This window comes from Polyodon spathula, chromosome 3, assembly GCF_017654505.1.
Source record: "Polyodon spathula isolate WHYD16114869_AA chromosome 3, ASM1765450v1, whole genome shotgun sequence".
NCBI classification, from domain to species: domain Eukaryota; kingdom Metazoa; phylum Chordata; class Actinopteri; order Acipenseriformes; family Polyodontidae; genus Polyodon; species Polyodon spathula.
Genome location: NC_054536.1, coordinates 71161144 through 71176524, shown reverse-complemented (window position 1 = coordinate 71176524; position 15381 = coordinate 71161144). Strand labels below are relative to the sequence as shown.

At 37.0% G+C, this 15381-nt stretch overlaps 1 protein-coding gene across 1 annotated transcript in view; it reads left to right on the top strand.

Annotated features, from left to right (window-relative positions):
• Positions 1-15381, top strand: part of LOC121309315 (parathyroid hormone/parathyroid hormone-related peptide receptor-like) — a 131072-nt gene that overhangs the window by 82320 nt on the left and 33371 nt on the right. The window contains exons 3-6 of the mRNA XM_041242193.1: positions 3366-3476; positions 5718-5842; positions 12047-12141; positions 15322-15381. The exon at positions 15322-15381 is cut by the window's right edge and continues 127 nt beyond it. Of these exons, the coding sequence (XP_041098127.1) occupies positions 3366-3476; positions 5718-5842; positions 12047-12141; positions 15322-15381 (391 nt within the window). The remainder of the gene's footprint in view (positions 1-3365; positions 3477-5717; positions 5843-12046; positions 12142-15321) is intronic.

Sequence of the window (15381 nt, the reverse complement as noted above, 5' to 3'; positions counted from 1 at the left end):
GTACATTTTTATTTCCTGCATCCAGTACCTTACACTTTTCTCTATTAAATGTCATTTGCCATGTGTCTGCCCAGTTCTGAATCTTGTCTAGATCATTTTGAATGACCTTTGCTGTTACAACAGTGTTTGCCACTCCTCCTACTTTTGTGTCGTCTGCAAATTTAACTTTAAGTTTGCTTACTATACCAGAATCTAAATCATTAATGTAGATTAGGAATAGCAGAGGACCTAATACTGATCCCTGTGGTACACCACTGGTTACTACACTCCATTCTGAGGTTTTTCCTCTAATCAGTACTTTTTGTTTTCTACATGTTAACCACTCCCTAATCCATGTACGTGTGTTTCCTTGAATCCCAACTGCATTCACTTTGAGAATTAATCTTTTGTGCGGGACTTTCTCAAAAGCTTTTTGGAAATCTAAATAAACCATGTCATATGCTTTGCAATTATCCATTATCAATGTTGCATCCTCAAAAAAATCAAGCAAGTTAGTTAGACACGATCTCCCTTTCCTAAAACCATGTTGACTGTCTCCCAGGACCCTGTTACCATATAGGTAATTTTCCATTTTGGATCTTATTATAGTTTCCATAAGTTTCCATATAATAGAAGTCAGGCTTACTGGTCTGTAGTTACCTGGTTCAGTTTTGTTTCCCTTTTTGTGGATCGGTATTACGTTTGCAATTTACCAGTCTGTCGGAACCACCCCTGTGTCAAGAGACTGCTGCATATTCTTGGTTAGTGGTTTGTAAATAACTTCCTTCATTTCTTTGAGTACTACTGGGAGGATCTCATCCAGCCCAGAGGATTTGTTTATTTTAAGAACTCCTAGTCCCTTTAACACCTCTGCCTCAGTTATGCTAAAGTTATGTAAAACTGGATGGGAACTGGATGACATGTGGGGCATGTTGTCAGTATCTTCCTTTGTAAAAACTTGTGAAAAGTAATCATTTAATATATTTGCTATTTTTTTTCTTCATCTACGATTTTGTCATTTGTATCTCTTAAACATTAAATCTCCTCTTTGAATGTTCTCTTGCTGTTGTAATATTGGAAAAAACATTTTGAAATTGGTTTTAGCTCCCTTAGCAATGTTCATTTCTATTTCTCTCTTGGCCTTTCTAACTTCCTTTTTGACTTGCGTTTGCAGTTCCGTGTACTCTTTCTGCGTACTTTCTTTTTGGTCCTTTTTTAATGCTCTGTAAAGTGCCTTTTTTTCGCTGAATATTTTTTTTAATTGATCTATTAAACCATTTTGGCAATTTAATTTTACATTTAGATTTGTCTACTTTAGGGATGTAATTGTTTTGCGCCTCTAGTACTACATTTTTGAAGAATAACCATCCTACTTCTGTGGGTGTTTTCTCTATTTTACTCCAGTCTACTTCTGTTAGTCTCTGTTTCATACCTTCATAGTTTGCTTTTCTAAAATTGTAAAGTTTAGCTTTAGTCATTACTTTTGGGGTTTTAAAAAACACTTCAAATGAGACCATGTTGTGGTCTGAGTTTGCTAGTGGTTCTCTGACCTCTGTTTTAGTTATTCTGTCTTCGTTATTTGAAAAGACTAAATCAAGGCATGCCTCCCCTCTCAAAATACCATTGCTGTCTTAACTGATGTTCAGTAATTGAAACTGCTAATCTAGCACAGAAATTCCATAAGCTATTTGATGGACACCTTGCTTGTACCACGTTGCACAATTATGCAACACCATGGCATAGTGTACCACTTGTTTGGGATTTGTTTGTAGTGATTGCCAGTCTGCCACTATGATGAAATGTATGTCCCACACTGGAACATGAGTGCATTAGGACCTTGGTTGTTTTGACAGCCTCGATAACGGCACAAAAGACAAAATCCTCCATTTGTTTTAGAGGCAGGTCTGGCTTCACCTGACGCAATCAGATGATTAAAGGTGTTTATAGAGATTGTTTTGATGCTGAATTGAGAGCTGCTCTTGTGCAACAGGATGATTAAGATTATGAGGTTTTTGTGGCAAACAGTATTCAAACATTGCAAATAGAATGGAACTGTGAAACTAGGCTATGTATGGTTTATTGTTTATGCAGCTAATAGCTGATTATTTGTTGCCGGCTGTTGTAAAATAGATTTCCATACATTTATATGTGGATATTTCAGACTCTCAAAGAGCAATCTGTAGAAAGAAACAAACAAAACAAAAAAGAAAACAACCAGAATTTGAAAAGCTCATATGAACAATAGCAGAAGATCATATGTGATGATACTTGTAATCTTACACTTCACCATAATTCAGCTTTATTTATTAACTATATGTGGTGTTGTTTTTCTTCAACTACTGAAGTCTGTGATTAGAATAATGGATTCAGCAGGAGAGCAGTAAAGTAGTAAAATTCAGAGTTTAGTGAAGCAAAGCATCATTCAAAATGGTGACAAGGGTTCATTTTGTCAAATATCTTAATTCCTTACGATTCCTTATGATTGCTTCTTTTAAAAAAAAAGGCACTTTCTATCGCTGTTGCAATCTTGCACACTTCTCATCTGCTGTATATTTTTAATAGTGAATACTATGTTTTGTGTTATGTCTTTGAAGGTCCTTTTTAGTGACTCACTGGTAATATTTGAGCAGATTATTATTATTATTATTATTATTATTATTATTATTATTATTATTATTAGTTGTTGTAGTAGTCATAGTCGTAGTAGTAGTCATATTATTATTATTATTATTATTATTATTATTATTATTATTATTATTGTTACAGCTGTACAGTTAATCTGAATCATTTAAATTATTATGCACTGGGATGTGCACCAGCCACCCCACATGCACTTGAATCTGACCAAAAATGAAATTTCCTCAATGTAGGATATGTATTTGTTCAGATTGCATGCACTCATATTCAGTTATTCTGACTGAACAGCATCCCATGCACACATCTGCTCCTTTTCCATTTTTTCTATATTATTTAATGATATCTAATTTATCTTAAAAAATCCAGTTGCCAGCTCATTCAACAGGACCCTATGTACTCTGTCAATTAATACAAGAAACACATTGCCCTGGAGCTATTTTACATTTGAGTCAATGAAGTGGAATCTAAATGTGTCCCTGGATATTTAAAGCATTCCTATTCCCTGTTGGTACTTGAGGAGGTGGAGAATACAACAGTAATATTGATCATGAACAAAAAGTTAAAGTGAATAGTCAAATCAGATAATGTCACAAAGTTATTTCACAGATTTGAACAGTTAACCTCAATGGACTAGCCTATTTCTTTGAAACCTTATTTTCTTCAGTATTTCTGCTGCTGTTAAATGCTAAGAGTGATTTCATACCAGTAGCCTAAACTCTTTTTTTGTGTGCGTTTAATTTTACTTTCAGATGGCCTCTGTCTGCCTGAGTGGGATGGCATTGTTTGTTGGCCTGAAAGCCTGGCTGGCAAGACTGTCTCAACTCCATGCCCCGAGTACATTTATGACTTCAATCATAAAGGTAAGGCTGACTGCACTGACAGATCAACTGCATGAACGTTCTGCTAAGCCAAAGGAAATTACATTTTTTAATCCATTCTTCAAAAAGTGTCCACAGCAATTTTATTCCACAAAATCACCTGTTTACTCTCACTGGTTTAGTTTTGTTTTAAATACACTCCTTACGTTTGTTTAGCGTTCTGCAAAAATAGTGTGTGGCTCCAAACATACTTTTCCATAAACCACTGATTTCATAATGAAGATTACAATACTCATGTTGCTTGATCATTTATTAGCCTAAAATTGTATCCATTAAAAAATAACGAAAACCATGTCATAAGACTAGCTCACCATGAGAAATCTTTACACTAAAATGGAACATAGCAAGGAATGTGTGCGTGGGATGACTAAGCACTAGTTCCTATTTCTTTTGAAACTTGCTTTCCCAACCAGGTTAAAGTTAATTATAACAGCTTTTTACAAAATAAATTATTACATTTTTTTAAATTTTTTATTAAAGACCTAAGTCTGTTTTTTGCATGTCATTGTGTATTTGCGCTGGCGCAACTTATTAGATAAATATTGTACCGAACAGCCTGGGTCAGCTATCTTATATGTTTGTTTATGCATGAAGTAATTTGCAATCAAAATATGACTGTACTGTACAGTAGCAATTTGGCATACATGCACCAAGCCGATAAAGTTCATATGTCAGCATCTGTGACACGATATATAGATATATATATCTATATATATATATATATATATATATATATATATATATATATATATATAGTACTAATTTAAATTGTGCTCAAATTCACATACCGTGATAGCTGTAGCTTGGGTGCCGTTTTGTGTATTTGTGTTTTGATTAAACCATTTAATTGCAGTATATAATAAAAGTGTGAGAAACGCACTTTAACTTGCAGCTCTCTGGTCTGGTCAATGGCAGAAACAGCAAACCCAGACTCAGCTACCCCAGGGCAGGGTATAAATCACAACCTGCTGCTCTCAGCCGTTCTCTTTCCAGGTGCTCTCCAAACAAACATGTAATTGTCTTTTTTATAACGAGTGGCCAGGGGTAATTAATAAACATTCAATCACCACCTGGCCACAATTCACATTTTTCTAATTAAACAATAAAACAATTATTTAGCAGGTGGCTGTGCAAAGGCAGTCACAAAACACACACATTTCAGTGTGCACCCATGTGCAAAGCCTATCCTCTAACACAGACCCATTAATTTGTATTGAGTTGACAGACCTAAAATAGTCATACCTCATCTGTAAAACACATGCACATGCACTGTTATCAGATGACTCCAATTATCTGACCACAAGTGGTTTATATTAACATTTTCAAATACAGTGAGTCTTAGTTGGTTTACTTCATGTCTCTTTGTTCTTGTTCTAATACATTATTCCTGGTAAGCAGTCTATTTTATGTTGAAGGTTCTGCTTTTTCTAAACTGATATGTTGGTAAATGAAGAATTTCCAAGTTGTCCTGAAGCAGTGCTTCAATTTAACAAGACAACCAGTGCCCTGAGCTTTAACCTGAAAAGTGTTTTTACTGTTTTATGCACCACAATGACTAAAGTCACCAACGTCCAGATTTTCCCAGACAGTCCCCTTTTTAGGTAACATGTCCTGGTGTCCCCACAAATTTTGTAAAACCTTACTTTTGTCCCGGTTTTGGCTAGTTGTCCCGTTTTTCATGAACATCTGTGTTTGGCCATAGCTCAACAGTATAAGCACCACCCTGATGTACTGTTGTAAATCTAAAGCTCCCATAATCTCAGAGACACTGAGACGGGACATGTTTTTAAAATGGCCCCTAAACTGAAAGAAATGAATCCATAATTGCTTACAGGCAGCATGAAGATACAATTGTCTTTTACGAAATTCCAAAAGTAAAATGCGTCTTGAATATTTTTATTTTCATTGTGTATTTTTATATCTGAGCTAAGATATAGAATAAAAAGCACAACAACTAGAGAGGGAAAATATTAGTTGACTTCAGCACACAGTGCAGCTCTGTACACAAAATATTATTAAACTGAGGTGAGGAAGAGTTTTCATTGAAAGAACACTGGAAAGAACCTGTATTTGCAAATTGACATGTAGCTGATTTAGACTTCGGAAAGTTGCAAGCTTTAGCCATTGCAGATTGGAATAACTCCTGATTGTGCTTTGATCCAGATTCACAAACTTAATCCAGAGTACATAAAAGTTGTTTTCTTGTTCTCATTTTTCTGTCAGGTCATGCCTATCGGCGGTGTGACATGAATGGTAGCTGGGAGCTTGCCCCAAGAAACAACAGGACTTGGGCAAATTATACAGAGTGTGCCAAGTTCCTCACTCACTACAACCAGAACCATGAGAAGGTAAGACTAATGGGGCCAACATGATTGGTTGACTTCGCACGTGCCCAATCTGTCAGAGACAATCTAGTTCTGATTTGACTTTTTATATTCTTATAACATTATTTTGTACATGAAGATAATATTACAGTTCTGGGTGGTTACAGTCAGGACACTATGCTGCTGTGGAAAAGTTATTCACTGCAGAGCAATGCAACTTCACAGGTGGTGCCACCGAATGATGAACAATATGTTCTATGCCCACCACAATGCTGATATTGAACTCAGCACCAACTAAGACATAGCTTCTTTTACTGTAAACACATATGATCCACCTGTGTTTCCTTCCATTTGATTATGTAGATATCCTTCTGCATAGTGTTGATGGCTGAAGTGTAATGCTGGCTCCAGGGATCAGCCTATTTTGCCTCCCTGGCACATCAGCACAAATAACGGCTGCAATGCAGGCTCCACGGATCAACCACAGTGCAGTCTCCCTAGTGCATCAGCATGACAACCGTCTGGACTGAGCTGAATAGGGCACTTCTCTGGGGTCTTCAAGTGGGCACCTCAATCCTTGGTGTTTTGTCAACTAGCCCACTATACCCTAAGAGGGCTCGACAGTGATTCTGGTGTCCCAGCATCACCGCCCTCCGTCCCCCACTCAGCTAAGCCCAGCTTACTTACCTTCCTTTACATCAATGTTGCTTTCTTTCTACTGTGCTTGAGGTCCCCAACCAGAATCTTTTCATCTCAACCAGAGCCAGTTGCTGCTCCTTTCTGCTCCTTCAGATAAGTTCTTCACTTGACCAACTCTTGACCACTGAATCCAATGTCTCTGAGAAACCAGGTTGTGGAGTGTGCCACAAATCCTCGACAACCCACCTCTACTGGGTAAACCTGGACTCTCCATCTTCACTGTTCCACATCAGCAGCTTGTTGAGTGTACCGAAGTTTCTTCCTTTCATACGCCTCATCCACAGCATCCTCCCATGGCACTGTTAACTCTACCAGGTGAACAAGGCGTGCTGCTCCAGATCACAAGACAATATCAGGTGGAAGGACAGTGATGGCAATGTCAGGTGGGAAAATAAGCCGTTGTCCAGCATTTTCCAGTCTCCAGCAGATTTCAGTTGTCCTAGATGAGTTTTGGTTTTAGTACCTTTTGTTGATGGTTGCTCCCCCGGACGGAGGAATGTTAACAGACAACACAAAATACGCACAGGGGCAGAGCACACTGCCACACATTGCAGGCTTGGCAGCCCTAGGTGTTGCAGGCTCGGCAGCCCCAGATGGTGCAGAACAGGCAACCCCAGGCAGTGCGTGACAGGGCAGGAGCAGTTCCTCTGAAGGCGATGGCAGCAGCAGACCCTCCTAAGGCAATGGCAGGTGCGGACCCATGGGAGGTGGCAGCAGGACCAGTGCTGGGTGCTGGGGTTGGCCACTCTGGCAGTGGCTGGTCCTTCCTCTTGTGGTGACAGTGGGAGCTGCAGGTAGTCTCTTTCTTCTGGCGGAGGTGGGAGCTCCAGGCAGTATCCCTCTAACCATATAAAGGTGCAGATAGGCGTGGCTCCTCCCGCTTGAAAGTTAATCTGTTGTGGCAGTCCCATCTCAGCAGCCAAGTAGTTGATCCCCACGGCTGCCATGTCTGAGAAGGACGCTGGGTTGTGTTTTCATTCCCAGCGTTCCCAATGCTCCCCATCTCTGGCCCACAGCCGGTCAACCACCATCGGGAGGTCCTCCCCATTCCAATCCGGGTCTGTCAGCCAGTCGATCATCTCCTCTGTCTCCTCTCTCTGGGTTGCTGGATGTTCCGAGGACTTCTTTCCACCCCTCCTCCTCATAATGGCAGAAGGGACAGTCTGCAAACTGATGCTTCTGTTCGCAGAGGGGACACGACAGCGATGGCTGGTTGTATCGCCATGGGTTCCAAACACCACTATATACGCATGTAACAAACAACATGAAACACACCACATACAACATAAAACATACGCACAGGGGCAGGGGACATTGCCACAGTCACATAATGAATACACAACCTTGGCTGGTGCAAGTTTTCTCCTTAATTTCTGTACTTGTTTTGCAATGTAGTCAATAATAATCTAGCAGGGATTCAACGCAAATTAGATTTCCTTTAAAAAAAGCTTGACATTCCAGGCATCACAGTTAGAACTGATTGTGATAATGAAAGATTTCCCTGACATTGAAAATTAAATGCGGTCCACCATTGATGGGTGAGTGCTAAGATTGCTGAAATTGATTGGAGTTGAACTCCTAACAGTCAATCAACAAATCTGTTGATTGACTGTAATAGTGTACCTGTCAAGGATTTTCACCATTAAAAAGTAAAAAAACATATGCAGCTTCATTATTGCAATACTGTACATTCTACATTATGTATGTGTGTGTTACAAAACAGCAAAATATACGGACGTGAAAAAATATTGAACAGCTTGACAGAGTGATAACCTCTTATTATCACATATGTGCTTCTCATTTTCATCAAATAAAGTACTTGGTTCACAAAAATGCTTTGTCAATAAAGTCTACCGTTGATTCATATGTACAGTACATTTCTTTAGGACATTATATACACATAATGCACTGCCTGGCCACTTTGTTAGAACCAGTCTACCTCATTGATTTGGCCCTTAGAGCTGCATATGATAGAATCAAGTAAATGCCTTTTGGGTGTTACATGAGATGAAGGAAAGACACACAAAGAGAACAACAAGGTTTCAACTTGTGATCCTCTTGCCAAAACTCCAATATTGAGTTTTTATCATTTTGTCTCTAAGTTAGCTTTTATCTGGCTTTGCACTTGTTTTGACAGACTGAACAGCCTTGCTCATTCCATTCAAGTCCTGTGACAATATGACTTTTCATCTCTGCCATCCCAGCCTACTCCCTGTCTATAAAGTGGGGCAGGCTGAGATGGAAGGTCCCACTGTCATATGATTTTAATGGAAAGCATGAAAAGCATTTTTGGAGAAAAAATTTGAATTACACTTTAAATGTCTTACTGTAGCTTTGTGAAGCACATGACTAGATGTGAGATAGGCAACTGAAAACACCTTCCAAACTGAGGCACAATTTTGTATAAGGTTTTGAAAATGTGTGTGTCCATCAATATTCTTTCAGATACTGAAAACCACATTAAACTGTTTTGTATGTGATCCTATGTACTGTTTGTAAATACAGTGGTAGCCAAAACCAGCTATTCACCTGCACAAGACTGTCGCAGTGTGATAGCGTAAAATTTTTGCAGCTTTGCAATCCTGTTTGTTCTGACTACCACTGAATCACCTGCACTTTATCAGTCCTGCCAGCAGGTGCAAAAAAAGCAGAAAATGCAATAAACAAAACAGCAGGAAGCGCCGTGGACTTAAAGACTAAACTTTAAAGACAATGATGTATTTTTTTCAGAGCGCACAGCAGATGGTCAATACAGCAAGAATCCAAAATGATCTGCAGCATCCTTATTAATGTAAATAGGTGTTTGTATCGGCACAATATTTGTGCACTTCCAAATATAATTCCCTACTCTAAATCAAACTATTACACAGTCCAGTTAATTTTGTATATGTTAATAGATGCATGAATGTGGAAAAACAAGTCCAACGATAATCGAAAGCACAACAGTTTATATAGTCTTCAGATGGCAGTTGCACAGAACTTGCTATGACTTCTCCATCTTAAAAAATCAAAAAGAATTACATTTTGTAAATATATATATATATATATATATATATATATATATATATATATATATATATATATATATATATATATATTATGGTATGCACCGAAATGTGCATTTTCGCTGTAAATAAAAGCTGCCATTTATACATTTTGGAAATATCTGCAGTAGTAACACTTTAATCACTCATGCATTTACACCAAAGGAAAGGTACACATTTATCGCAGGCTATTTAAATAAAATGAGAGCCTCATCAAACTTCAGCAAATGGTATAGTGAACAGTATTGTGTAATTACAAAGTCTCTAAAATAACCGCCACATAGAATATCTCATTACTAAGTAAAATAACCGATCAATTAAAATGCAAATTGATTTTAGAAAATAAGCTAAAAAGTAGCTTTTGCATGAATGCAGCATTGTTGGAATCGTCCCAAAAAATGTTTAGTCTGGAAGAAATTATCTCTTTGATAAATAGCTGCAAATGTATCTATTTTTTAAATACAATGATGAAACATGCATGGTATAAAAAATGTGAAAAGTTACTTTTTTTTGTACATTTTTTACACATTTTTACATGTTTTTACACGTTACATTTTTTTGTACCCCGCTGTGGCAGGGCTGAAGCCTGCCCCTGTGAATAATGTATTGTTAGTGATTTGTAAATTAAATGTGTTTGTGTTTGATTATATATAGCAGAGCTGGGAGGTTAGACTCCCATCTATGCCTAATTGCAATATCATGTGCAGCAGGTGGCCAGGTGTTAATTAAATAGTTGATAATCAATTAATATCTGAAAAGGCTGGATAGCCAGTCCTTTGTTGGGTGATGCGTTGTTCTTTGTTGGTGTTGGTGACAAGCCTGAAGGGAAAGGAGAACACTTATCACTGTGTATGGAACCAGAATGAGCTACATCACTGCTAAATGTGTGTTTAACAGGGTTCATAGGTACATAGGTAGGGATTCATTTAGGGGATTTTAATTCCACCAAAGTTTATTTAGTTTTTGTAGGGAGAAGGTTCCTGGTGTGGGACTTCCCTTTTAGTGGGAGCAGCGCTTAATGCTTTTTTGGACAGCTTTTGTTTTGTAGCTGTTTTCTCACTGTGTTTTGTTTTGTATTTTGTATTTATTTACATATTTGCATATATACTTCTGCAGTAGGGTTACCATTGCTGGTAACCTAGTGGCGGCCATCAACCACTGCAACGCCTGTTTGTTAATAAAACCTGGACGCCTGAGCGCTGTTTCAAATACAAACCCTCTGTCTCTCTCGCCTCACAGTGGACACCCACACAGTAACAGAATATCCCCGCTTATAGAAGTTTTGTCAGGTTCAGGTTGTACCCAGGTCAATGGTGACATACAGTAAGGTATAAAAAAGCTAAGTTAATATAAAACTTACATGGCAGGGAATAAAATACTTGCAGACAAAATATTAAAAACTTTCGAAAACGAATATATGACCCCCAATATGTGGATTTGTCTCCTCTTTCAATCGATTTGAATGCTGTATTACTGCTTACTATGATATCACATAATCCATCATTGTGTCTGTAATATTGATCATGCTAAATGATAATATCTTTTTTATTTTCCCATATATTTTTTGTCTATTTATAGCAAACTGAACTATGTTTCAATATTTGTTTGCTTATGTTGACAATATTCACATTTCTAGTATTGCTCTTGAAGGACTCCATCATTATCAGTATGACTTTTTAACTATAAAACAGCTCTGATCTAGAGCATCAAATCCTATACACATAAGGACCAGGGGTCACAAATGGAGATTAGACAAAGGGGCATTCAGAACAGAAAATAGGAGACACTTTTTTACACAGAGAATTGTGAGGGTCTGGAATCAACTCCCCAGTAATGTTGTTGAAGCTGACACCCTGGGATCCTTCAAGAAGCTGCTTGATGAGATTTTGGGATCAATAAGCTACTAATAACCAAACAAGCAAGATGGGCCGAATGGCCTCCTCTCGTTTGTAAACTTTTTTATGTTCTTATGTTCTTATATGTAAAAGCATAACATATATAATCAACTGAGTCATGAGTAATATGTAAGAATGTGTGCCTTATACAGGGAACCATTGCCTTTCAGTGATATTTATGAGTGGGTCTAGGTGTTTATGCATGTTAGTTAGTTTTCCTAACGTTAAACCTTACCTTTATGCTTTATAACTCTGACTTAGGTGCCTTAAGAACTACTCTATTTATATGTACTGGTGTGTGCATGAAGCTAAAAACAGGTATGTTGTTTCATTGGATGCCGGCTGGATGCAATGCTGACAATATTATCTGGTCTATGTTTAAACTTAATGCTGACAATTCAATAATACACAATTATTTGTAAAATAATGGGTATATAGTCATACTAATAGTCTTGCTCTAAAATTTTTTTAAAAAGTTACTTTAGGAAAGATTGTGGCCTGGCTGTTTATATTTATGACATACCCAAATGCTTGTTTGGAACACAGAAAAAGTATTGTTTTTGACTTTGTCTCTCTCTCTTCCCATATAGGAAGTCTTTGACCGCCTATATTTGATTTACACTGTGGGTTACTCTGTCTCGTTGGTGTCATTAACGGTTGCTGTTGCTATCCTGGGGTATTTTAGGTAAGTCTAAACTACAGTAGCTGTTCTTGTCTAGGAGAAGATTCAAAACGAATCGGTCAATAATTAAATATCAGGGATCTTAGGGCTGTAATCTTTCCTGGCAGTATCCAAGCGAAGATTACATTTATGTGTTCCCTTAGGCACTATTAGAGTGGTGTATCAGTTTGAAACTAATTACCAGGGCTTTTGAATGAGGAGTTCTAGTGATTTAGTGTCCATGACACTTACATATGTCACACATGAAATATGGGGGAAGCAAATTTTATTTTTCAAAAGTATACATATGCACATTATATATATATATATATATATATATATATATATATATATATATATATATATATATATATATATATATATATATATATAATGTGTGTGTGTGTGTCTATTATGTTACTTTGTTGAATTGATTGGGAATCGGGCCATTTCCTAATGTCAAGTACTGTTACTATGGTCCCAATACTAGTGAGGGAAATTTCAAACAAATGGGATTCGTCACTTGCAATTTCCAAAATTGAAGCATTTTGCTGATGATATATAGGGCTATGAGGTGTCTGCCTATAAAACAATCCACTTTCAGTCAGTGAAATTATCATGCTTAGGTTTGATTCTCACCAGTCTCTCCATTCAGCACACATATTGTATTGGTTAGACAGGGTATTGACCTGAATGGCATGACATTGAAAAAGGAGTTTACAATTCTATTTATGTTTATCAGGCAGCATTAATGGAGATGAAACTGATATAGTACCACATTGAGTTTTTGCACGCAACACATTATAGCCAGTGACATTTTCTTTTTATTTTATGTTGCAATCCTAGTTTTTGTTATGTCGAATGTAATAACGAGAAATAAAACAGTGAGTCAATTTTGTTATTTGTTTCCTTGTACAACACCCCCTTTTCCAAATGTATTTTATTTGAAGTGCTTATTTATAAGTTAAAAAGTAGTGTCATTACTGAACTTTGTGAAAATATGTCTATGGCCACTTTGTTTATTGCAAAGACAAGAGAAGCAGGAATTATTAATTTAAACAGAAGTTATAAAGTTCTGTCGTCTATATATATATATATATATATATATATATATAATATATATATATATATATATATATATATATATATATAATATAAGTTATAATAGTCATAGGGAGGCCAGAAGGGGTCAGTCCCTGCAGTGGTCTATTGGTGGTGTGTGAGGGGAATGTCACAAAAGTTAAAAATTTTGTTTAGGGTCGCGATTCACATTTGTGTTGTACTAACATGATACAATGAAGACTGATACCCTGCAGATGAACTGTGTAACAGAAGACAGCTTTTAAGTCGTACTGTATACGATTCTCTGTGTGTGTAGAAGTGCAGGAGTGATGGAGCTGAGTATTTAACAAATATGACCGAGTCCAGGTATTGGTCTGTCTTTCAGAAGTCCCTTGTGTGGTTCCTGTGTACAATAAAAACAATCAAGCAATTGTAGTCGATCACAGAAAAGTGTAAACCCGACTCTCTCCCTCCTTTCCCCTAATACGAAATAACTCTCAGCAGCTAACACAGTTCCCTATATACTTGAGGCCCCGCACCATCAATCGCTATTGTCCAATGTTTTTCAATCTGCATGTTGGTGGGGAGAAAACCAGAAACATCAGTGTAGCTGTCCTTACAAAGATGGCCACCTCAACCCTTACAGTTGCATCTTGGTAAGGAAAGACACATTAGTAAAATTAACACCTCCACTGGTCAGAAGGCTGCACTTCACCCCTTCACCCTGTCATAGTGTGTAATAGCTGTGTTTTAATAATAAAGCTTTTCCTTTCTGGTGTTTGTTTTGAAAGTCATATCCACTGTACAAAGTGGTCTGCTGTATTATATAAGAGTTTATGTGGAGGATGCAGGATATCCTTAATCTCAGCTATGGTTTAGTACAGATTGATTTCTTATGATATGAATGCAGTGATTCTCAAAAGGGCAGAACACAATCAGGAAAATATATTTCATATTGAAAATAGATGAAAGGATTTTTAATACGTACTTTTTTAAGCTGTAAAAAAAACCCTGCTGACAAAAATCAACAGCCGTAATGTACAATCACAGGATCTGCTTTGTAGAGATTAATATATGCGGGATATGCCAAACATCTGCTAAATACATTTTAAATATATTTAATAAACTAAATATGAGAGCCACACCCAAAATTAATACATGAGCCTAATCATTGTTTCCCCCATGTGGTAAAAGTAAACAATATTTGTGTTTTGAGCAAAATACTGTAATTTACCCCACCCCTATTAAAATTAATGACATCAAATTGCAATATCCCACATCTTTAACATTTCATTCAATGGGTTTCAACCACAGTTTAACTTTTTATATTAGATGCCAAACTTATTCCATGTGAAAATGCTTTCCATCTGAGATACGTATATTTTACTGTCTTAAAATAGTTTTGGCTCTTTTAATCTTTAACTTTTTTTGTAAACATTGGGCTGTATTCAGCTAATCTAAACAATGGCAGCTGTAAATACTGCCATCCTGTAAATGGCTCCCTAGTGCACTCAAGAATTACATACACTGTTTGGTGCTTGATTTTCATAACCTCGATACACAAATTATAATTCTAGTAGGGCAGTTTTTATCTTGTAAATGTAAAAACATACATTATGTGCACTGAACCTGGGTCATTATGAGGCAAAGTTATATAATGGAGCTAAAGTGGATAGCTTGGACTAAGGGATGGGGATTATCCTGAAGGCAACTAATGAATGATCTGTAAGTGGTCAGATGCAGCTAGTGAATGAAAAGAGCAGGATGGAAGCTGGTGGATTTCCAAGTACTTTTCTAAAACAGCGATCACACGGTTTTGTCATTAATTTATATTGCATGCAGCTGTCACTTTATAGAGATTTTAGAAATGAACTAGCAGCAGGCAGATGATACTCTACGGCAATCCCTTCTCATTTTTTGGAAAGCAGATTGACCTGGTGACTAATTTCAATTGTTTAATCCCTTAAACACCAAAGTTACATGTCAAAATGGTTTCAGTTAGACACCTATATCTGACTACATCATATACAGTAGGACTGAGAAGTTTGAGTAATAAGACATCTACACCAGTCATCCTTAAGTTCATAATTTATTTATTTTTTTAAATCACAAAAATGATATCGCTATCTTGATTCCATGCAGGAGACTGCACTGTACCAGGAACTACATCCACATGCACCTCTTTGTTTCGTTTATGCTGAG